At 36.2% G+C, this 25,554-nt stretch overlaps 1 protein-coding gene across 5 annotated transcripts in view; it reads right to left on the reverse strand.

Annotated features, from left to right (window-relative positions):
- Positions 1 to 25,554, reverse strand: part of PRKAA2 (protein kinase AMP-activated catalytic subunit alpha 2) — a 65,707-nt gene that overhangs the window by 31,911 nt on the left and 8,242 nt on the right. The window contains exons 2-3 of one of the 5 annotated variants that reach the window (XM_082415054.1): positions 15,115 to 15,273; positions 1,217 to 1,358 (exon numbers count right to left, since the gene is read on the reverse strand). The exons of 2 other annotated variants lie outside the window; for them this stretch is intronic. In XM_082415054.1, coding sequence (XP_082271180.1) covers positions 1,217 to 1,358; positions 15,115 to 15,121 — 149 coding nt within the window. In that variant the 5' untranslated portion in view covers positions 15,122 to 15,273. The remainder of the gene's footprint in view (positions 1 to 1,216; positions 1,359 to 15,114; positions 15,274 to 25,554) is intronic. 2 more of the 5 variants (XM_082415053.1, XM_082415055.1) reach the window with 2 other exon arrangements.

Here is a 25,554-nt window from a genome sequence, read left to right on the forward strand (position 1 = left end):
CCTTGGACTTCTCCTTTGCCATGTAATATAACATACTCACTGGGCATTAGGACATCTTGAGACTGGGGGGCACTATTCCCTACCACAGTTACTATGCAGCCTTGTTATTAGGTAAACAACATACCTCTAGAGGGTTATCAAGTTGTTCCCCATCAATGCTGACATCTAAAGATTACTCACTAACAAAGTTTAGGCTAAATATAACCTCTGACTATAATGACCTAGCAAACGAAGCCTCAAAGATATTAATACTACTGCTTGTCATTTCAGTTTTCTCAGTACTGGAGTAGAAATTAACAGCATGGCATTTGAAATCAGATATGAACTCAACTACTAGCTCTGCAACTTACTAGCTATTTAACCTTGGACAAGTTGTTGATCCTCTTTAGATATGCGATTTTCTTATCCATAAAATGAGGATAATAATACTCCTTATATGCTTATTGTGAGAATGAAGTGAAATTATGTATGTAAAATGCTCAATACAGTTTCTAGCCATTATCAGGTAGTCAATAAAATTAATATTTATTTTATTAAACTCTATCCAAGCTTTAAGATAAAAGTAAAGACAGTTTTCAGTGTTTAGCATATTACATTTTCACAATAAATATTAAACACAACTTCAAATGATGTAAAGGAACACTGCTGCACACTTGATGTCTAAATTTTCTATGGATCTAGTTGATTTTAAATTATTATTTATCTTTCAATTTAATTACGTAGTTTATTTATTAAACTCTTAATTTACTTATCTTCTAAATTTGTAACTTGTCTTATCCAAAAAGAAAAATATTCATTTGCCTTCCTAAGGGCTTTATGATCAGTAATTAAAGTAATGATTGCAGTTTGGCAAATAATATTCAATACTATGGCAGATAATCTTTAATAGTAACTTTCTACCTTTTCCATAAAGAAAATATCTTGGTATGTTAATTAAAAGTGACTAGAAAATAATTATAAAAGAAATCTAGAAATAGCAAAATACTAAATGACCTTCAACATGAATATTAGCGATGATCCAATTTACAATTAGACTTTTAATTCTAAACCAGAAGTATGCAAAAAAGGAGTGATGAGGTTAAATGAATTAACACTTGCTAAATATAAATATGAAAAAATTGTATATTTATAAAAGTTTAACTAAAAATAAATAATTATTAAATATAATATTTCAAGACAGTTTCTCTTTTATATTATCAAGTGCAAAAATACTTACAGTTTGATAATATGAGGATGACGAAAGAGTTTTAGATTTTGAATTTCTCGTTTTATTTTTCCAACAACATCTAAACTGCGAATCTTCTGTCTGTTTAAAATTTTAACTGCCACCTTATGGCCTGTTAATTGATGTTCTCCAACTAGAGAAAAGAAAAAAGAAAATAACCTTGCTGTCATAGCAACATAATTATTTATTCATGCTTCCTTCCACTGTAACCCCAAACTTCTTTACTCATATATGCCTCTTTGATATCATTTATTGCATAAAACAGAAGATATCTCTTTTCATGTCTGTCTCTTCTATTGGAGTATGCACTCCTTGAGGACAGAAACTATATCTTAGTCTCCTCTGTATCCTCAACACCTAGCACAGAGATGTTAATTAAATCTTTGTGGAAAGGATGACTGAATTCCATATTCTTACCTAAAAGTATAATCAAATTTGAAACATCTTTTGGATAGAATAGAATAGAATTTACTATGTTTTGTTAATCTCTTTCTTTCTCCTCTTCTGGTTAATCCAGTCATTGTATTATTGAAGAATAAATAATTGCTATAATAAACTAAAACTCATAACTAGTTTCAAAACTATTTCATCAGAAAATCCACATGTAACCCTTTTTTTTGCCTTTTCTATAAAGCTTTCCCATTTTCTCCCTATTTGATGGAATCTCTACTTCTTTCAAACCCTCACAGTGTATTTATAAAGCTCATGTGTCATTCACCATTTTGAGGCTATTATATATATTTGTATTTTTGAAAAATCATATGACATGAGCTATTAGCTCTTACCCTCCTTGAATAAGACAGTCAGTATTCATCTGAATCTCTTAGGAAGTATATAAGCACAGTATTTTGTCCATACTGGATGCATCACACTTCCTGATTTCAAACTATATTACAAAGTTATAGTAATCAAAACAGCATAGTACTGGCATAAAACCAGACATAGAGATTAATTGAATAGAATAAAGAGCCCATAAACAAACTCATGCATATAAGGTCAATTAATTTATGACAAAAGAATCAAGAATATACAATGGGGAAAAGATACTCTCTCCAATAAATGGTGTTGGGAAAATTGGATAGCCACATACAAAAGAATTAAAATAGACCCCTATCTCACACGGTACATAAAAATCAACTCAAAATGGATTAAAGACTTAAATTTAAAACCAGAAACCATAAAACTTCTACAAGGGGGTAAGCTCCTTGACATTACTCTTAGCAATGATTTTTTGGGACTTGACAACAAAAGCAAAGGCAACAAAAGCAAATAAAAACAAGTGGGACAAAATCAAACTAAAAAGCTTCTGCACAGCAAAAGAAAACATCAACAAAATGAAAAGGCAACCTACTGAATGGAAGAAAATATTTGCAAATTATATACCCGATAAAGGGTTAATACCCAAAATATATACATTACTTAACAACTTAATAGCAAAAAACCAAACAATCTGATTTTAAAAATGGACAGAGAAACTGAATAAACCTCTTGCCAAAGAAGGTATACAAATGGCCAAGTACACAAAATCATCAGGTAATCATCACTAACCATCAGGTAGATGCAAATCAAAACCACCACCACAATGAGCTATCACCTCACACCTGTCAGAATGGCTGTCATTAAAACTGAAAAGATAACAAGTGTTGGTGAAGATGTGGAGAAAGGGGAACCCTTGTGCACTGTTGATGGGAATGTACATTGATGTAACCACTATGTAAAACAGTGTGGAGGTTCCTCAAAAAATAAAAAATAGAACTACCATATGATCCAGCAATCCCACTTCTGGATACTTAAAAGGAAATAAAAATAGGATATCAAAGAAATATCTACACTGGCATGTTCATTGCAGCATTATTCACAAAAGCAAAGATATGGAAACTACCTCAGTGTCCATGAACATATGAATGAATGAATAAAGACGATGTGGTGTGCGTATTCCCTCTTTCTCTCTCTCTCTCTCACGTACACACACACACACACACACACACACACACACACAGTGCAATATATTATTAGGTCATGAGAAAGAAAGAAATCCTATTTTCAACATGGATGGACCTTGAGGGTATTATGCTAAGTGAAATAAGCCAGATAAAGAAATACTACATGAGATCCAGTTATATGTGGGATATCAAAGAAAAAAAGTCAAACTCATAGAAACAGAGAGTAGAAAAGTGGTTGCTAGGAGCTGGGGGATGAGGGAAATAAGAAGAAGTGGGTAAAAGGGCACAAACTTTCAGTTCTAAGATGAATAAGATATGAGGATCTAATGTAAAACATCACCATGATGAACACTTTAAATATCTTATAATTTTGTCAGTTATACCCCAATAAAGCTGAATCTTTAAGTTTTTTTCAAATCATTGCTTCGTCTATGATATCTGAAGAAATAACACACTCATTTATCTTTATAAAAAAAAATTTCTTTATGAAGAAATTTTTCCTCATGAAGCAATGGCAAACAAATGGCATCGATGGAATTGGGGGAGGACCAAGATGGCAAAGGAGTAGGACAGGGAGCTCACCTTCTCCCACAAAAACATTAAAAGCACATCTACAAGTGGAATGATTCATACAGAAAATCTACTGAACACTGGCAGAGACCTCAGACTTCCGCAAGGGCAAGAAAACCTCTATGTAACCATATAGGACAAAGGAAAAAGATAAAGAAAGGAATTGGGACAGGGCCTGAACCCCAGGAAGGGAGCTGTGAAGGAAGAAAGGTTTATGCACCTTGGGGAGTACCCTCACCAATGTGGAGATCAGCCTGGATGGAGGGGGAGCTTTGGAGCCTAGGAGGAGACTGCAACAACCGGTTTGTGGAAGGCAAAATGGAGAGTAACGAGCACAGAAGGTTGTCACTGCCACCCTGTGCTCCCCAGCCTTAGACGCTTGCCTGTCAGTGTGGGTGGGGGCTGGGTGCTGAAGCTCAGCTTTCAGAGGTCAGACCCAGGAAGAGGACCGGGGTTGGATGTGCAGAGACAGCCTAAAGAGGCTGGACTGTGGCAACTGAGGGGGTACTCAGAAGAAACCAGAGCCCACTGGAGAGGCAAGGTGCCATTATTTGGGGGTGCACGAGGAGAGAGGTGGGAACACCATAAGAGCTTCCTTCCCTGTGAGCTCTCCCAGGCAAGAGGACACCGCCTACAGGAACTCTGGGGGCGGGCACAAGTTGTCACTACCATCCTGGGCTCCAGAGGAGTGCTGTCCCAGGAGTGCATGGGTAGTAGCCACCCTCAGGAGACTGGTGAGCAGGTGCCAAGCTCTGTCCTGGGAGCGCAGGAATGGCAGCTGCCCCTAGCAGACCCGCAAGCAGGCAACAAGTCCTGCCCCCGCTCTCCCCAGAGTGCGCAAGGGCCACTGCACCTGCATATGCTGTATCAAGGGGATAACAGCCAACACACGCTGAGGAAAGAGACAGCCAGAATCCAAAATAAGAGCAGCCCCTCAATCCCGGAAAAGATGGTAGAGAAGAAGAACTTGAGCTCACTTCCTCTCATGAAAACACCAAAATCACAACTTACTGCTGAACAACCATTGACAAAAGACTGTAATCTACCAAAAAAGATACTTCACATTCAAAGACAAAGAAAGAGCCACAACAAAACTGTAGGAGGGGTGCTTTCATGACATAATCAAATCCCATACCCCTGTGTAGATGACCCACAAACTAGAAAATACCTATATTGAAGAGGTTCTCCCACAAGAGTGAAAATCTTGAGCCCCCGTCAGGCTCCCCAGCCTGAGGGTCTGGCATCAGAAGGAGGAACTCCCAGACCATCTGGCTTTGAAGGCCAGTGGGGCTTGAGTGCAGGAGCTCCACAGGACTGTGGGAAACATAGACTCCACTCCTGGAGGGCTCACACAGGCTTCACATACACAGGGACCCAGCAGAAAGCAGTAACTCAATAGGAGCCAGGGCTGGACCTACCTATAAGTCTTGGAGGGTCTCCTGGGGAGTCAGGGGTTGGCTGTGGTTCACTGTGGAGGTAAGGACATTGGTGGCATAGGCCCCAGAGAATATTGATCAGTGTGAGTTCTCCCAGAGGTCGCCATTTTGGTATCAAGACCTGGCCCTACCCAACAGCCTACAGGCTTCACTGCTAGAATGCTCAGGCCAAATAACCAGCAGGATAGGAACACAGCCCCACCCATCAGCAGACAGGCCGATAACACCATACTGAGCTCACAGCCATCTCTAAACACATCCCTTGACAAGGCCCTACCCACCAGAGGGACAAGACCTAGCTCCACCCACCCGTGGGCAGGAACCAGTCCCTCCCACCAAGAAGCCTGCATAAGCCCAAGGACCAACCTCATCCACCAGGGAACAGACAGCAGAAGCAAGAGGAGCTACAATCCTGCAGCCTGTGGAACAGAAACCACAATCACACAAAGTGAGACAAAATGAGACAGCAGAGAAAAATGTTCCACACAAAGGAACAAGATAAAAACCCACAAGAACAACTAAATGAAGTGGAAATAGGCAACCTACCTGAAAAAGAATTTAGAGTAATGATAGTAAAGATGATCCAAGATCTCAGAAAAATAATGGAGGCACAGATCGAGAAGATACAAAAGATGTTTAACAAAGAGCTAGAAGGTTTAAAGAACAAAGAAACAGAGATGAACAATACAATAACTTGAATGAAAACTACACTAGAAGAAATCAATAGCAGAATAATCGAGGCAGAAGAACGAATAAGTGAGCTGGAAGACAGAAAGGTAGAAATCACTGCCGCAGAACAGAATAAAGAAAAAATAATGAAAAGAAATGAGGACAGAGGTCTAAGAGACCTCTGGGACAATATTAAACGCACTAACATTCACATTATAGGGGTCCCAGAAGGAGAAGAGAGAGAGAAAGGGCCTGAGAAAATATTTGAAGACATTATAGCTGAAAACTACTCTAACATGAGAAAGGAAACACTCACTCAAGTCCAGGAAGTGAAGACAGTCCCATACAAGATGCTAAGACACATATTAATCAAACTGACAAAAATTAAAGCCAAAAAAAAAATTAAAAGCAACAAGGGAAAAGCAACAAACAACATACTAGTAAATCCTCATAAAGTTATCAGCTGATTTTTCAGAAGAAACCTGGCAGGCCACAAGGGAATGGGCATGATATATTCAAAGTGAAAGGGAAGAACCTACAACCAAGAATACTCTACCAGCAAGGCTCTCATTCAGATTTGACAGAGAAATCAAAATCTTTACAGACAAGCAAATGCTAAGAGAATTCAATACCACCAAACCAGCATTAAACAAACCCTAGGAACTTCTCTAGGCAGAAAATAAAAGGCCACAGCTAGAAACAAGAAAATTACAAATCACAAAGCTCATCAGTAAAGGCAAACACAAAGCAAAGGTAGGAAATCACCCACACACAAATATGATATCAAAACCAGCAATTGTGAGAAGAGTACAAACACAGGATATTGAAAATGCACTGGAAATTAAGAGACCAACAACTCAAAACAATCTTGTACATATATAGACTGCTATATCAAAACCTCATGGGAACCACAAACCAAAAATCTACAATAGATACACATACAAAAAAGAAAAAGCAAACCAAACATAGCACAAAAGATAGACATCAAATCATAAGGGAAGAGAACAAAAAAGGAAGGGAAGAAAAAACACCTTCAAAAACAAAGCCAAATCAATTAACAAAATGGCAATAAGAACATACATATTGATAATTACCTTAAATTTAAATGGATTAAATGCTTAAACCAAAAGACAGACTGGCTGAATGGACACAAAAATAAGACCCAAATATATGCTGTTTATAAGAGACCCACTTCAGATCTAGGCACACATACAGACTGAAAGTGAGGGGATGGAAAAAGATACTCCATGCAAGTGGAAATAAAAAGAAAGCTGGAGTAGCAATACTCGTATTAGACAAAATAGACTTTAAAATAAAGACTGTTAAAAGAGACAAGGAAGGACACTACATAATGATCAAGGGATCAATACAAAAAGATATAACAATTGTGAATATATATGCACCCCACATTGGAGCACCTCAATATATAAGGCAAATGCTAACAGCCATAAAAGGAGAAATCAACAGTAACACAATAATAATGGGGGACCCCACTTTCATCAATTGACAGATCATCCAGACAGAAAATCAATAGGAAACACAGGCCTTAGGTGACACATTAGACCAGATGAACTTAACTGATATTTATAGAACATTCCATTCAAAAGCAACAGAACACACTTTCTTCTCCAGTGCACATGGAACATTCTCCAGGATAGATCACATCTTTGGCCACAAATCAAGCCTTGGCAAATTTAAGAAAATTAAAGTCATATCAAGCATCTTTTCTGACCACAACACTATGAGATTAGAAATCAATTACAGGGGAAAAAGAACTGTAAAAAACAGACACATGGAGGCTAAACAACACGTTACTAAACATGTTGGATTAATACCAATGGATTACTGAAGAAATCAAAGAGGAAATTTAAAAAAATACCTAGAGACAAATGACAACAAAAACACCACAATACAAAACCTATGAGACACAGCAAAAGCAGTTCTAAGAGAGAAGTTTAGAACAACACAATCTTACCTCAGGAAACAAGAAAAATCTCAAATAAACATCCTAACCTTACACCTAAAGCAACTAGAGAAAGAAGAATAAACAAAATCCAAAGCTAGTAGAAGGAAAGAAATCATAAATATCAGAGAATAAATGAAATAGAGACCAAGAAAACAACAGAAAAGATCAATGAAATAAACCTGGTTTTTCAAAAAGATAAACAAAATTGACAAATCTTTAGCCAGACTCATCAAGAAAAAAAGATACCGGGCTCAAATCAATAAAATTAGAAATGAAAAAGGAGAAGTTACAACAGACACCACAGAAATACAAAGGATCATAAGAGACTACTACAACTATAGGCCAGTAAAATGGACAACCTAGAAGAAATGGACAAATTCTTAGAAATACAAAACCTTCCAAAACTGAACCAAGAAGAAATAGAAAATATGAACACACCAATCACAAATACTGAAATCGAAACTGTGATTAAAAAACTTCAAACAAAAGTCCAGGACCAGATGACTTCACAGGTGAATTCTATCAAACATTTAGAAAAGAGTTAACACCTATTCTTCTGAAACTCTTCCAAACAATTGCAGAAGAAGGAACACTCCCAAGCTTGTTCTATGAGGCCACCATCACCCTGATACCAAAACCAGACAAAGATATCACAAAAAAAGAAAATTACATGCCAATATCACTAATGAACGTACATGCAAAAGTCCTCAAAAAACTACTATCAAACCAAATCCAACAATACATTAAAAGGATCATACATGATCATCAAGTGGGATTTATCCCAGGGATGCGAGAAATCTTCAGTATCTGCAAATCAATCACTGTGATACACCACATTAACAAACTGAAGAATAAAAACCATATGATCATCACAATAGATGCAGAAAAAGCTTTTGACAAAATTCAACACCCATTTATGATAAAAACTCTCCAGAAAGTGGGCACAGAGGGAAATTACCTCAACATAATAAAGGCCATATATGACAAACCCACAACTAACATCATTCTCAATGGTGAAAAACTGAAAGCATTCCCTCTAAGATCAGGAGCAAGACAAGAATGTCCCCTCTCACCACTATTATTTAACATAGTTTTGGAAGTCCTAGCCATGGCAATCAGAGACGAAAGAGAAATAAAAGGAATACAAATTGGAAAAGAAGAAGTAAAACTGTCATTGTTTGCAGATGACATGATACTATACATAGAAAATCCTAAAAATGCTACCAGAAAACTACTAGAGCTCCTCAAGGAATTCAGTAAAGTTGCAGTATATGAAATTAATACACAGAAATCTGTTGCATTCCTATACATTAAGAACAAAAGATCAGAAAGAAAAATTAAGGAAACAATCCCATATACCATTGCATCAAAAAGAATAAAATATCTAGGAATAAACCTACCTAAGGAGACAAAAGACCTGTACTCTGGAAACTATAAGATGCTGATGAAAGAAATCAAAGATGACACAAACAGATGGAAAGATATACCATGTTCCTGAATTGGAAGAATCAATATTGTCAAAATGACTACACTACCCAAGGCAATCTACAGATTCAGTGCAATCCCTATTAAATTACCAATGGCAATTTTCACAGAACAAGCCCCCAATTTTTTAAAATTTGTATGGAAACACAAAAGGCCCTAAATAGCCAAAGCAATCCTGAGAAAGAAAAAGGAGATAGAAGAATCAGGCCCCCTGACTTCAGACTATTTTACAAAGCTATAGTAATCAAAACAGTATGGTACTGGCAAAAAAACATAAATATAGATCAATGGAACAGGATAGAAAACCCAGAAATAAACCCATGCACCTATGGTCAATTAATCTATGACAAACGAGGCAAGAATACACAGTGGAGAAAAGCCAGTCTCTTCAATAAGTGGTGCTGGGAAAACTGGACAGCTACAAGTAAAAGAATGAAATTAGAACATTCCCTAACACCATACACAAAAATAAACTCAAAATGGATCAAAGACCTAAATGTAAGGCCGGACACTATAAAACTCTTACGAGAAAAACATAGGCAGAACACTCATTGATACAGATTGCAGCAAAATCTTCTTTGAACCATGACATACAGTAATGAAAATAAAAACAAAAATAAGCAAATGGGACCTAATTAAACTTAAAATCTTCTGCACAGCAAAGGAAACCATAAACAAAATGAAAAGACAACCCACGGAATGGGAGAAAATATTGGCAAATGATGTGATTGACAAGGGATTAATCTCCAAAATACACAAACAGCTCATGCAGCTCAAAAATGAAAAAAAAAAAAATCAAAAAATGGGCGGAAGATCTAAATAGACATTTCTCCAAAGAAGACATACAGATGGACAAAAAGCACATGAAAAGATGCTCAACATCACTAATTATCAGAGAAATGCAAATCACAACTACAATGAGGTATCACCTCACACCGGTCAGAATGGCCATCATCAAAAAGTCTACAAACAATAAATGCTGGTGAGGGTGTGGAGAAAAGGGAACCCTCTTACACTGTTGGTAGAAACGTAAATTGGTACAACCACTGTGGAGAACAGTATGGAGGTTCCTTAAAAAACAAAAATAGAACTACCATATGATCCAGCAATTCCCACTCCTAGGCATATATCTGGAGAAAACATAATTCAAAAAGATACGTGCACCCCAGTGTTCATTGCAGCACTATTTACAATAGCCAAGACATGGAAGCAAACTAAATGTCCATCGACAGAGGAATGGATAAAGATGTGGTACATGTATACAACGGAATGTTACTCAGCCACAAAGAAGAACAAAATAATGCCATTTGCAGCAACATGGATGGACCCAGAGATTATCATACAAAGTGAAGTAAGTCAGACAGACAAAGACAAATTTCATATGATTTCACTCATCTGTGGAATCTAATTTTTTTTAAAAATGACACAAATGAACTTATGTACAAAACAGAAAAAGACAGATATCAGAAACAAACTTATGGTTTACAAAGGGGAAACATCGGGGGAAGGGATAAATCAGGAGCTTGGGATTAACATACACATACACACACTACTATATATAGATAACCAACAAGGACCTACTATATAGCACAGGGAACTCTACTCAATATTCTGTGATAACCTATATGAGAAAGGAATCTGAAAAAGAATGAACATATGTATATGTATAACTGAATCACTGTACTATACACCTGAAACTAACACAACATTGTAAATCAATTATACTCCAATAAAATTTAAAAAAAAAAGAAATGGCATCATCCCTTGAAACACTTAAGCACAATGATAAGCTAATTGGTTATCTGAGGTCAAAAGATTCAAATGCATTAAGAACACCCCCTCTTTTTGCTGAAATATACTAGCCTCTATTACCTAATAACTTATTTTTTATTTAATAATTCTTTTTAAAAATTTATTTATGGCTGTGTTGGGTCTTCGTTTCTGTGTGAGGGCTTTCTCTAGTTGTGGCAAGCGGGGGCCACTCTTCATCGCGGCGCATGGGCCTCTCACTATCGCGGCCTCTCTTGCTGTGGAGCACAGGCTCCAGATGCGCAGGCTCAGTAGTTGTGGCTCACAGGCCTAGTTGCTCCACGGCATGTGGGATCTTCCCAGACCAGGGCTCGAACCCGTGTCCCCTGCATCGGCAGGCAGATTCTCAACCACTGCGCCACCAGGGAAGCCCTCTATTACCTAATAACTTATTAAGTGAATTAGTACTTAGCTATAATTAATTAAATCCAGATAGTTGTCTCATAATCACATCCTACCTGAAAGCCGAATGAACATTCCTAAAAATCTTGTAATATAAACAGATTTAACACCAAGAATTTCTTTTTGTGTATTACAGCTATAACCTTTTTACGGAAGTAACAGGGAAAAAAAGGCTTGCATTCATTAATGTTTAACTAACATTCATTTATTCAATCTAAAAACATTTACTGAGCACCATTTACATGCCAGGACTGTGTTGATCAAAGACACATGTCAAGAGAGATTTAATAGGTCTCCAAGTTTTAGCAGGGAGAAGAAACATGAGCAATAAAGGAGCTAAAATCGATTCTGTATGGTAGCAAATCTGTCTGAAAACTGTTAGGGATACCTTATTTGTGAAGGGAGAACATAGATGAGAAACAAAACATTTTTAAAAACCAATGATAGACAAATTTGCCATAATTTATCATGTATATAAGTAAATATCCAGATCAGTACCTCTTTTGACAGGAGCAATAAAGAACATGGAACAACTATTTAATGAATGCCTACTATGGTGTATTCCATACCAAGTGCAGTTAATAGGCACTTGGGATGTAAGCAGTGAACAAATTAGTTCTGTCACACTGCTAGGTGTCCCCCAATATCTATTCCAGCCTTCCTTCCCAGACATGTGATTCCCAAATTACACCTGAGCACATGTCTACCCAGAGTAGAGACTGCATCCTAATATCTCTTGTAACTAGGTATGGCCATGTGACCTATGTTCTGGCCAATGACATGCGAGCAGAAATGTCTCTAGCAGCAGCTTCTTCATCCCTTCCTCCATCCTGAAGCCTGGAACTACCTGCTCAGACTGTTACAAGAGAGTAAAATACTATCTTGTTTAAGCTATTCTTATTTTGAAAATTCTTGTCATTCACAGCTGAATCTCAATAATACCCTATTCAGAATACTTTAAAATGCAAAATGTTTGAACTTATTTCAAATTTCCCATTTTGCTGAACTACCATCCATTAACTAATGGAAATAAACTATATTTATAGCCCATACAATTTCTTGGATTAAAGGATTCTACAAAATTATCACTCATTAGTGGTCCATTTTGTTTTTCCCAAACTCTATTCAAATTACACAAAATACTCTCTAAAGCGATTGAAAAATCTATACTTACCCAATCTATCCTTTTAGAATTTTACATTTGATAAGGTGAAGAGTTGTTATACAGAAGAAAGAATAAAACTGTTTTATATTGTTCTAGGAGCAAAACTGGGAATAATCAATACAAATTCTTTCAACAGAGTCCTCTGCTCTACGAAGCCCCTCTCACCTCCTTTTTCACCACTCAAGCCTATACTGAAAATTAAAACATTAAAATTTTTTAATGTTACTACTGTACCCTGAGTATCTTTCTTTTCACAGGATGTGTAACGCTAACATTTATTGATTTTTCAGTTCATCTCTCAATACTAGATGGGAGGGGGCTGGAGGTCAGGTCCCCTGTAGTCTTTTTCTATTGCCAGGGTTGGCAGTAAGCGGTAAGCCAAGAAAATGAGGCACAGAGAAGTTAAGAATTTGCCCACAGTCGTTCGGCTATGAAGTAGCAGGGCTGGAATTAAAACCCAGCAGCACGCACCATCCAATATTCAAATAGAGGGAGCTCAGCCATTTGTCAAGATCACCATAAGGTAAATTCCTGCATTAACTAACAGGTTGGACTAGATCAAGCCTAATTCCCCTTCCAATTCTAAGATTTTTGTAATTATATCCCCAAGGATCATTCCACACTTCATCTTTTAAGGGTATAAATCTTTTAAGTCACTCTAGCCTCTTGATTTTAGTTGTCATTTTCTGGATGCTTTCCAGCTTTTCTTCATACACAAGATGCAGGACTTCTTATGGCTGTATTATGGAGTTGTAAATACATGATTGTTTTGCACAAAGACTATAATTTTTCTAATGTCCAGTATCATTCCCAATGAAGTCTAGCATTTTTTACCACAAGCACGGACCTTATAATTTTATGAAAAATAACTTGGAACACTTCTCTTCCTATATATTATTCCATATTAATTCATTTAAAATACTTCATTCAATTTTAATATCATAAGTTAGAACAGTAATATATCTAATAAAGCAAAGAAACAATTAAATCTAATTAAGATTTATTAAAATATTTTATTAAAATCTAATTTAATAGAAATCCTTTATTAAAATCTAATAAAAGAACAATCAAAAAATAAACTATTGTGTATTTTAGGTCTAAATTATAATCTATTTATCTTTGAGGCTCAAAGAACTGTCAAAATGTCATTCTTCTGTAAAGGCTACGAACAGTATAATATGTATAATAATTTGAATTATTATATTATTGTTATACATTATGTATAAATAATGGTATAGTCTTAATGTAATACTATACAGCAATGAGAATGAATGAATTACAACTACATGCAATGACGTGGGTAAATCTCACAAACATAATCTCAAGTTAAATAAATGAGAGAAATATGATTATATTCCTATGAAGTTCAAAAATAGATGAAACTATTTATAATCCATGGATAGTGGTGACCTTTGGTGGGGGTGGAAGATGGAAACGTTAACTAAAATGGGACAAAGGTGGGGGGCTTGTGTGATACTGGTCATTTTTTGTGCCTTTAAGTAGTGGTTATATGTCTATGTTCAGTCTGTGAAAATTCATTGAGGATTTATGTAAGAAATCACTTAGAATGTATGTACCGCTTTACATACATGGTACAATAATTTAAAACGTTAACGAAGAATGTTTGGATGACACTATATCCATACCTAGACTATTACAAGCCAAGGGACACCATGTGTCAGCAAGCAGGGCCTTGTGTGGCACCAGCCACCCTTACTCATTTGTATCAAGAGCCTTCATTCTGGGAGTCAGGAGTGTCATCTGATGCACACATGTTCTGACCCCTACCTTCAACAGACTCCTGCCAAAATAACACAAGCCTCCTTTCTTCTTTGCCCATGGTGAAACAAAACAGTCTCATTGCTTTTCTTCAAATTTCCTTTCCTTGAAAGTCCCTTAAAATTCTCTAAAGGACAGTTATGAACAGGAAGCAAAAGACTTCCTGTTTTGTTATACCACTGATTAAAAAAGTACAATGGGCACCTTATATACAAATCTTATTTATTCCCCAGAACCCTAAAAGTAAACATTACCCCTAGTTTACAGATGAAGAAACCAGAATTAGAGAACAATGAGGAGCAAGGTTTATCTGCCTCCAACACACAAGCTCAAAACTCACATTACTTTGCCTCCCAATAACCAGGCTCTCTTGATTATAACACGTCAAGAGTGCTTACTTGCATGTTTATCCTTTTATGTCCAGCATTTCAGCTGAGAAATTAGGGCACAGTAAAGGGATGCAGTGAGAAAAATCAAGGAAGAAGAATTGCTATGTTCAGCTCAAATGCAGGCTGGGGTAGGGCTGTGGCCTTTGCTATGGATCAGATATATGAAAGATGTTCTTTAAGAACTGCCTAATTTCAAGAAAATAAAATGCAGACTGAAATAATCCCATAATACAATATGCAACATGCACTAGATTTTTACTGAGAGAACAAACTCACATATCATTGAAGACCTTCTTCTCTTAGTTGTTTTTACTCCCTGTTGGCCTGAACATTCATTTGTTCATTCATTCAATCAACAAATATCTTCTGAGGGTCTAATGTGTACTAGCCATTGCTCCAAATGCTGAAAATGCAGGTATAAATGGAACTTGTATTCTGGAGGAGAATATAAACAATAAATGAACATATAATAATGGTGATAGAATGATAAAAAAATGAAAATCAAGCAGAGTACTGGGAATAACAAGAATGACTGGGGTGAAGGTGGGAAAACTAATTTAAACAGATCAGGAAGGGCCTGAGGATGTGACTTTTTTAGCAAAGACTTGTTCTAAAGCTACCTTCTTTGAGAACTGATTACATGATATGCTGCATTCTGCTTTATTTTTAAAACCTGTGTTTATACTGGCTTGGACTATAATTTTAAAGTACTTCTTTAAAACTTAAGTCAATCAAGAATTCCATAGGAGAATCAACTTACTTTTTACAGAATCATCTAAGATGAATCATTTACATAGAGTCAGGGAAAAAGTTTTCTGGTATAGATTATTTAAAACTGCTGGAGAAAGTATTAGCATTCAGGTCAGAGATAACAGATTTGAAAAAATGTTCATAGATGTTTCTCACTCCAGATGAACAACAGAATCTTCTGGAAACACTCCCAAAGCTTCTTAAATCATCCCCTCTCTTGTCTTTCCAACTCTGGTCCTTATGTGTCTATTCTCTTTCTGTGTTTCTCTTATTCTACATGCTTTGTCTCCCTCTTGTTCACTCTCCTTCCTTTTCCTGTCTTCAAACATCTCCCCTTCTATGCCCATCAACTGCCCCTACCTGAGTAATTTTTGTTTTTGAATATATTTACTGAATATCATTTTATGTTCCATAGAATTTCTCCTGAAAGTAGAATTGTGGAATAATTTAGAGGTCTCTCCAAGTGTTCATTTTAGTGGTTACCCTAGAGATTACAACAGTCATCTTGGACATTAATAGAATCTAATATAATGTTTTCACCATTTCCTAGACAATGTACGGACTTTAGAACACTTTAACTCTATGCTTCCTCTCCTACTTTTTCTGTTGTTGTATTTTAGTCCTACATGTATTCAAAATCTCGCAAGATGTTATTACTTTACATAGTGAATATCTATTTAGTTACCCACATATTTACCCTTTCCAATGGTCTTCATTTCTTCTTGTACTCTTGCTTCCATCTGGGAAAGCATCACCTAGTTTTCTGCCTGAAGAATTCCCTTTGGTGTTCCCTTTACTGTAGGTCTGCTGGAGACATATTCTCTCAGTTTATGCTTACCTGAAAATGTATTGTGCCTTTATTTTTGAAGAATATTTTTGTTGGGTACAAAATTATAGGTTGGCAGTTTGTTTCTTTCACCTCTCTGAAGATATCATTCCACCACTTCCTTGCTTTCATTGTTTTTGTTGAGAAAGTCTGCTTATTTTTGTTTCTTGGAAAACAATATGCCTTTTTTTATCCTTTGGCTACTTTAAGATTTTCTCTGAACATTTTCCCCCATCTCTGCATAGACAGATGAAGTCCACTCCAGTATAGGAGAGTCTCAAGCAAAAACAAAACCAAACAAAACCAAAAAAACAGTTTTGAGCAGTTTTCCAATGATGTGCGCCTAGGAATGGTTTTCTTATATTTATTCTGCTTAGGGTTCATGTATCTTCTGAATCTGTGGCTTGATGTGTTTATCAATTTTGGAAAACTCTCTCCCATTATCTCTTCAGATATTGCTTCTGCCCCACTCCCTCTCCCTTCCTTTTCTGGAACTGTGAAAGTGCCTACTCTGCATGATCATCAATGGTCTTGGGTTCAAAATGACATTCATACTCACAGGACACAACAGGTAGTAATCTTAAGACTTAGCTTTTTGGAAGAACTTAGGACTGGAAACAGTGTATCAGCATGGCAAAATCAAACACATCTTTATCAGGAGTCCTTAAAATATCAGTGGCTGCTTCCCAGACCCTTAATCAATCACACAGGGAGACTAGGTTGTAGATGGATACAATCTACTCCAGCATTCATAAGTCTCAAACAGTAACCACATCAAATAACAGCCAACGCATGCAGCTTCTAAGCCCTGCACAAGGGGTGCACTGAGTTTTCCTTTGGTTATTTTTATCGATTCCCGTTCTCTGCTAAAATTCTCCACCTTGAACATATTAATCACAATTATTTTTTAATTGAATAAATTTGACATGCAATATTGTGTAAATTTAAGATGTAAAGCATGTTACTTTGATACATTTACATGCTGTAATATGTTTTTCAACATAGCAATATTTATCACATTATACAGAGTATCATTGTCTATATTAATTATAATGTGAATTAGATCTCTATGGCTTATTTTACTATTCATTACAAGTTTGTACCCTTAAATACCATCACTCTTATCCCCCTTTCCAATCCTCTGGTAACAACCACTTTACTCTGTTTTTTACAGGTTTAACTTTTTATATTCCACATATAAATGACATGATACAATACTTGTCTTTCTCTGACTTATCTCACTTAGCATAATGCGCTCAAGGTCCATCCATACTGTCACAAATTGGAGGATATCCTCCTCTCCCATGGCTGAATAATATTTCATTGTGTACATGTACCACAATTTTTCAGTCATTCATCTGTTGATGAGCATTTGGGCTGTTTCCATATTTTTGCTATGGTGAATAATGCTGTAATAAAAATGGGATTGCATATATCTCGTTAAAATCCTGTTCTCTTTCCCTTTGGGAATATACCTAGAAGAGGAATTGCTGGATCATATGGTAGATCCATTTTTAATGTTTTGAGGAACCTCCATATCATTTTCCATAGTGGTTGGACCAATTTACATTCCCACTAACATGTATAAAGGTTCCATTTTCACCACATCTTCACCAGCACCTGTTGTCTCTTGTCTTCTTGATGACAGCCATTATAACAGGTGTGAAGTGATATTTCATTGTGGTTTTGATTTGCATTTCCCTGATGATTAGCAATGTTGAGCATCTTTTCATGTCTGTTGTCCATTTTCATGTCCTCTTTGGAACAATGTCTATTTAGTTCTTCTGCCCATTTTTTCACTGAATTGTTTTCTTAATAAGGAGACTGCATTCTTTATATATTTTGGATATTAACCCATTATCCCATATATGGTTTGCAAAACTTTTCTCCCATTCTATAAACCTACAGATGATTTAAGAAGCTTTGGGGGTGCTTCTGGAAGATTCTATTGTTCATCTGGAGTGAGAACATCTTATGAACATTTTTTCAAATCTGTTACCTCATTTTGTTAACTGTTTCTTTTGCTGTGCAGAAGCTATTGGGTTTGATGTAGTCCCATTTGTTGATTTTTGCTTTTGTTGCTTGTGCTTTTGGCATCACGTCCAAAAATCATTGCCAAAACCAAAATCAATGAGCTTCTTCCCTACATTTTCTTCTAGGAGTTTTATAATATCAGGTCTTTTAAGTCTTTGATCCATTTCGGGTTAATTTTTGTGAAAGAGGGTTCCAATTTCATTGTCCTGCATGCGTTTCTTCAGTTTTCTCAGCATCATTTATTGAAGAGACTATCCTTTCCCCACTGGGTATTCTTGGCTCCCTGTTGAAAATTAGTTGACAATACATGCTGGAATTTAATTCTGGGCTCTCTATTCTGTTTCATTGGTCAATGTGCTTATTTTTATGCCAGTAAAATATTGTTTTGATTAAAATTCCTAAGTATGATACCTTCAGCTTTATTTTTTCCTCAGGATTTCTTTGGCTATTCAGAGTCTTTTGTGGGTCCACATAAACTTTAAGCTTTTTTTCTTCTATTTCTGTGAAGAATGCCTTTGGCATTTTGATGGTGACTATATGGAATTTGCAGATGGCTTTGTATAGTACGGCCATTTTAACACTATTAATTCTTCCAACCCATAAACACAAGATGTATTTCCATTTGTTTGTGTCTTCGCTTTCTTTCAGCAAAGGCTCATAGTTTTCACTGTATAGATCTTTCATTTCCTTGGATAAGTTTATTCCTAAGCATTTATTGTTTTTGATGTTTTCGTGACTGGGATAGTCTCCTTTATTTCTTTATTTCAGATGCTTCATCATTAGTGAAAAGAAATGTAATTGACTTCTGTATGTTGATTTTGTATCCTGCCACTTTACTGAAATTGTTGATTAATTCCAACAGTTTCTTGACTGACTCTAGGATTTTTTTATGTAAGATCATATCATCAGCAAAAAGTGATAATTTTACTTCTTCCTTCCCAATTTGGATGCCTTTTATTCCTTTGTCTTGCCTAACTGCTCTAGCTAGGATTCCAGTACTGATTCAGTCTTGGTAGGTTCTGTGTTTCTAAAAGTGCATCAATTTCTTCTAGGTTATGTAATCTGTTGACATATAACTGTTCATAACGGTCTCTTATGATTCTATATTTCTATAGTCATTTGTAATGTCTCCTCTTTCACTTCTAATTTTACTCGAGTCTTATTTCTTTTTTTTCTTAGTCTAGCTAAAGGTTTGTCAATTTTGTTTATCTTTTCAAAGAACCAGCTCTCAGTTCCATTGATCCTTTCTATTGTTTTACTAGTCTCTATTTCATTGTTTTCCTTTCTGATCTTTATTATTTCCTTCCTTCTACTAACTTTGGGCTTAATTTGCTCTTTTTTTTTAATTCCTTGAGGTATGAAGTTAGGTTGTTTATTTGAGATCTAATTTCTTAATATATGTATATATTGCTATAAACTTTCCTCTCAGAACTGCTTTTGCTGCTTTCCCAAAATATTTGATATACTGTATTTCCATTTTCATTTGTCTCAAGACTTTTTATTTCCCTTTTGATTTCTTCTTTGACCCAATGGTTTCTTATAAATGTGTTGTTTAGTTTTCATATATTTTTAGATCTTCTCACTATCTTCTTGTTGTTGATTTCTAGATTCATACCATTGTGATCAGAGAAGATGGTATGATTTCAATCTTAGATGTGCTAAGATTTGTTCTGTAGCCTATCATATGATCTATCCTGGAGAATGTTCCATGTGCACTTGAGAAGAATGTGTATTCTGTTGCTGTTGGATAGAATGTTCTGTACATGTCCATTTGTTTTAAAGTATGATTCAATTCCAACATTTCTTTGTTGAATTTGTTTGTATGATCCACTGCTGACAGTAGAATACTGAAGTCCCCTACAATTATTGTATTATTGTTTATTTCTCCCTTAAGATCTGTTATTATTCGCTTAATACATTTTGGTGCTTGCATGTTAGGAGCATATATATTTATGATTGTTACATCTTCTTGATATACTGGCCCCTTTATCATTACACAGTGACCTTGTCTCGTCTTACACTTTTTGACTTGAAGTCTATTTTGTCTGATATAAGTATGGCTATGCCCACCTTCTTTGGGTTGCCATTTACTTGGAATATCATCATCCATCCTTTCACTTTGAGCCTTTGTGTGTCTTCAGAGCTAAAGAGTCTCCTGTAGGTCACATATAATTGGGTCTTTTTTTTCTTTAATCCATCCAGCCACACCGTGCCTTTGGATTGGTGAGTTCAATCCATTTACCTTTAGGGTGATTATCTGATATGTAAGAATTTACTACTGCCATTTTATTTTTATCTTCTGTTATTTTTCTCTCTCCACTGTTTCTTTTTCCTTCTGTTTCTGTCTACCTTTATAAGTTGGTGATTTTTCATGGTGATTTGCTCAGTCTCCCATTTTTTAAAAAATATTTATTTTCCTTGTTTTTTTGGGCTGCATTGGATCTTAGTTGCAGCACACAGGATCTCTGTTGAGGCATACAGGATCTTTTTATTATGGTGCACGGTCTGCTAGGGTTTCTCTCTAGTTGCAGCTCCTGGGCTTCTCTCTAGTTGTGGCGCATGGGCTCCAGGGCACCTGAGCTCTGTAGTTGTGGCACGTGGGCTCCAGAGAGAGTGGGCTCTGTAGTTTGTGGCACGCAGGCTCTCTCGTTGAGGCGCATGAGCTCAATAGTTGTGGCACGTGGGCTTAGTTGCCTCACAGCATGTGGGATCTTAGTTTCCCGACCAGGGATTGAACCTGCATCCCCTGCATTGGAAGGCAGATTCTTTACCACTGGATTGCCAGGGAAGTCCCTCCCCTTTTCTTTTAATGTTTCAATCTCCATTCTGGATTTTTGCTTTGTGGGTACCATGAAATTTACATGAAACATTTCATAGATAAAATAGTCCTTTTTCTGCTGATAGCAATTTATCTTCAATTGCCTATGAAGGTTCCATTCTTTTACTCTTCCTCTTTTACGTTTTTGACATCACAAATTATCTTTTTATGCGGTGATTACAAGTTGTGGCAGCTACAGTTCTTTTCCTTTAAACTTTATACTCTAATTAAGAGTTTAACATACAATTCTAAAAAAGGTTAGTTTTCTATCATCTTAATCAGAGCTTTGCGTACTTTCATCTTTCATTTCCGCTTGAAGAGCTCTTTTCAACATTTCCTGTAGGGCAGGTCTAGTGGTGGTGAACTGCCTCAGCTTTTGTTTGTCTGGGAAAGCCTTTATTTCTCTTTCATATATGAAGGATCATTTTGCCAAACTGAATATTCTTGGTTGGCAGCTTTTATCTTTCAATATTTTGAATATGTCATTCCACTCTCTCCTGGCCTATAAGAGTTTCTCCTAAGAAATCTGCTGATAGCCTAATGAGGGTAATCTTGTAGGCTACTATTTTTCCTTGCTGCCTTTTAAAGTTATCAGTGACCTTTGACAGTTTTAATATAATCTGTCTTGCAGAATGTCTTTTTGTGTTAAAATAATTAGTGGTTCTATTAGCTTTGTGGACTTGTATATCCAGTTCCTTCTCTGGGTCTGGGAAGTTCTCAGATATTATTTCTTTAATACACCCTCTGCTCCCTTTTCTCTCTCTTCTTCTTTTGGCTAGTCAAATGAAGTCCAAGAGTTCTTGCAGAGTTTCTTCACTTTTAAAAAATCTTATTTCTCTCTCCTCTGCCACCTCAATCATCTCTATATTCCTGTCCTTGAGCTCACTAATTCCTTCTTCCATCTGATCTGCTCTATTTCCATTGCATTCTAATTCTTCATCCCACTTATTGAGTTCTTCAGCTACAGAATTTCTGTTTGGTTCCTTTTTAGAATTTCAATCTCTTTGGTAAAGTACTCCTTCTGTTTGTTAATTTTATTCCTGAGATCACTGTATTGCCTAAGTTTTCCTGTAGCTCATTGAATTTCCTCATAACAGCTAATTTCAACTCTTTATCAGTTAGATCACAGTATTCCATGTCCTTGGGTTTGGTTGTTGGAAAACTGTCATTTTCTTTTTGTGATACCATATTACAATGATTTTTTCCATGGTGTTTGATGAAAAGAGCCTTTGCTGCCACATTTGAAGTAGCAACACCTTTCTTTATTTAGGCAAGGCTTTGTTTACTTTGCTCCTAACAGTTCAGTAGGTTGGTAATTAGAAGACTTTCTTTTGTTTTCCAGAAGGTGGCGCTATAGCACAGGTTCTTCATTTCTCTTACCAGTGCCAACTCATCACTAAGGTTGGGAGTTGGGAGTGGTACATTAAAAACAAAACAACACAAAACAAAAACTGTCAGAGAAAAATGAAAGAGGGGAGGGTGGCTGGCGGCACAGTGAGGGAGGTGTATGTTAAGCACTTCAGACTTTGGGTGTGCCCACATCCTAGTAGAGGACTCCCCAAGTTTGGGGCTGGGGGGGACGGGCAGCCAGCAACCGTGGGCAGTCCTCTTGCCAGAATCCCAGGACCAACAGCGGGAGATGCTTTCCTTCAGTTTTCTTTGTCTGCCTAATTCCCTTTCCTTCCCCTCCCCAAGTCACTGAGGTCCCTCCTCAGAGACAGCAACAAGCTCTTGCAGCTGCAGCACGCAAAGCTGGGCAGACCTCAGTGACCACCTTCACCCTCACCTCCTCTGGCCAAAAAGGTCTGTGCTGGCCCATGGTTAGACCTGCTGCCACCATTCCCTCACTCCACAGCCTCTTCTGCAGTCCAATCTACCCACTTTCAGGTACACAGATAGATGGATCTCTTGAGTGCCCTGGTATGCTATGCAGAAGTGCTTTTTTTTTTTTTTTTTGGTTATGCATGTCCAATTAGATGTGAATTGAAGGGCAGAGAAAAAAGGAACAACTCACACCACCATGATGCTGACATAACTCCAATCACAGTTATTTTAAAGTCCATGTCTGATAGCTTTAATATCTGAATCCTTAGGGGTTTTTTTCTATTGTCTTGGCCTTGTCTCCTGGAATGTTAAACACTGTGTGTGAAAAACTGTAGAGGGTCCACCTGATTTTATTTTCCTCCAGAGAATAAAGATAGGAGGCAGATCATCTTAATAAGTCTAGGATTAAGCTGATTCTAAGGATTTCAGTCTTCAGGGGGTTGCAACCAAAACCCAACTGGTTACCTGGGACTTTCCTCCTTGATAAGTTATGAACTCCAGCTGTTGTTCTCCCCAGGATTCAAACTCTGCAGTGCCTTTTAGCCACTGCTCTCTGTTTGGCTTCTTACAGTTACCATTTTTACAAATTGGCAAATGACTCAAAGAGAAAAGCCAAATAAAATGTCAGACTCACTCCAATGCATTTTTCTTCTCCCAGGGATAGTGATCACTCAAGTCCTGACTGCCTTCAGATTTTTAACTTTCTCCAGATTTTCTAATTGTTTGTAACTAGAAAATTGATTAGATGCAAGTTAGAAATCATAGCCAGATATGGAAGTCAATCACACTGGAAAAAAATGTATATGCAGTAATAGAATATTAAAGTTAAAAGGAACTTTATAGATTATCTACGCCAACTTTCCATTCAAACTAGAAATTTTATGGCAACAATCTTGGTAGCCATCTGGTACCCAAGTAAGTATGTCAATAACAGAAATACAATTGACGTGTGGTATAAGTTGTAGCATTCCTAGACAGTCTCCTTGACAGAAAGATCCTCGTTATTCTGGATTATAATTTGCCTCCTTAAAATATTCACTCAATAGTCACAGTTCTATCCTCCAAAGCATCACTGAATATGGGGACTCCTTTTTCCAGATGATGGTACTTTAGTTGTCTAAAAACAGCTATCACACTTAAAATAGGTTTTCTCATAGTATGAAAAATATTCTTTACCATACCTCATATGGCATACTTTTTGAACTCCCCTAGTTATAATGATCATTCTCTGAATGAAACATAATTGGCTAAGATTTTTTCCAAATTGTGGAACAAAGAACTAAACCCAATCTTCAAAATTTAGCTTAATACGAAGTACAGAACTATACTACCTCTACAACTATCAACTAATATGGCCTCTATATGTCTATTTTCTATCCAATAACAATTTTTACACTTAAGCACTCATAATATATATTTCCAAAACTCATGGTCAGACAGAACTTCAACATCTTAGGAACTGCTATCAACTGTTCTACTCTTTTATGCACCTGTTTTTTGTTTCTGTTTTTAACCAAGTGCTAGATTTGACACTTATCCCTATTAAATTCTACCTAGCAATTCAAGCAGTCGATACACATTTAAATTCTGATTCTGTGATTTATCTATTAATTATCTCATCTAGCTTTGTACTACCCCAAATAGGAAATCTTACTATACTTATTAAATAGAATAAATGACAAAGATTTCCCTTTAGAATGACTCCTAAATTCTTTGGGAATAGTTGTTCATCAGCAATAAGACATTCAGAGCACATTTCTTTATCTTATCCGAAAAGCTACCATAAGACACAAAGTCAAATTTCTTACTAAAAGCAAATTTACAGCATATAGTATAACTGTTATACTATCCAACTGTGAATTAGTAGAGCACTAAGAGGGCCTGGTATAAATCTGAGTAAAAGGTGGATTCATCATATCATATTTGACTTAGAATTCAAATGTGAGACAAGAATCATTTAAGTAAATTCGGTGATGAATATTTTCCTCTTTATTTTAAATTAGTAAATCATCTGTTGTAGTATCATTGCCACATTTTTAACACTGGTAAAAAATAGTTTGCTTAAAATCCAATATGACTAAACATGGTAGATGCTTAATATATATTCATTCTATTATTTCATTAACTAAGTCTGGAAGAACTGAAGTCAATTATGGAATACATATGGTACCAAGTTATGCTCCAACACAGTAAAAACAAAAATTACATAACTAATACTTAACGGTATTTATCAAGTAAAGTAAGAATTTAGAAAAATTTATGGCATATTTAAAATTTTAATTCCATTATTTTCAATTATGATAGCTAGATAACATAACTAATTTATAATTTAGAAATTGAAAGATGTTAAATGAGAACATATTGCTCATTGTGTTTTTAATAGCGTGTAAAATGTACAAAATACTATGAAGAAAAAAGATTCTAAAAAAAGTATTTTAATAAATTGATACATAAGCATTCAGGA

Source organism: Balaenoptera physalus, assembly GCF_965194825.1.
Source record: "Balaenoptera physalus genome assembly, chromosome: 1".
Taxonomy (NCBI): domain Eukaryota; kingdom Metazoa; phylum Chordata; class Mammalia; order Artiodactyla; family Balaenopteridae; genus Balaenoptera; species Balaenoptera physalus.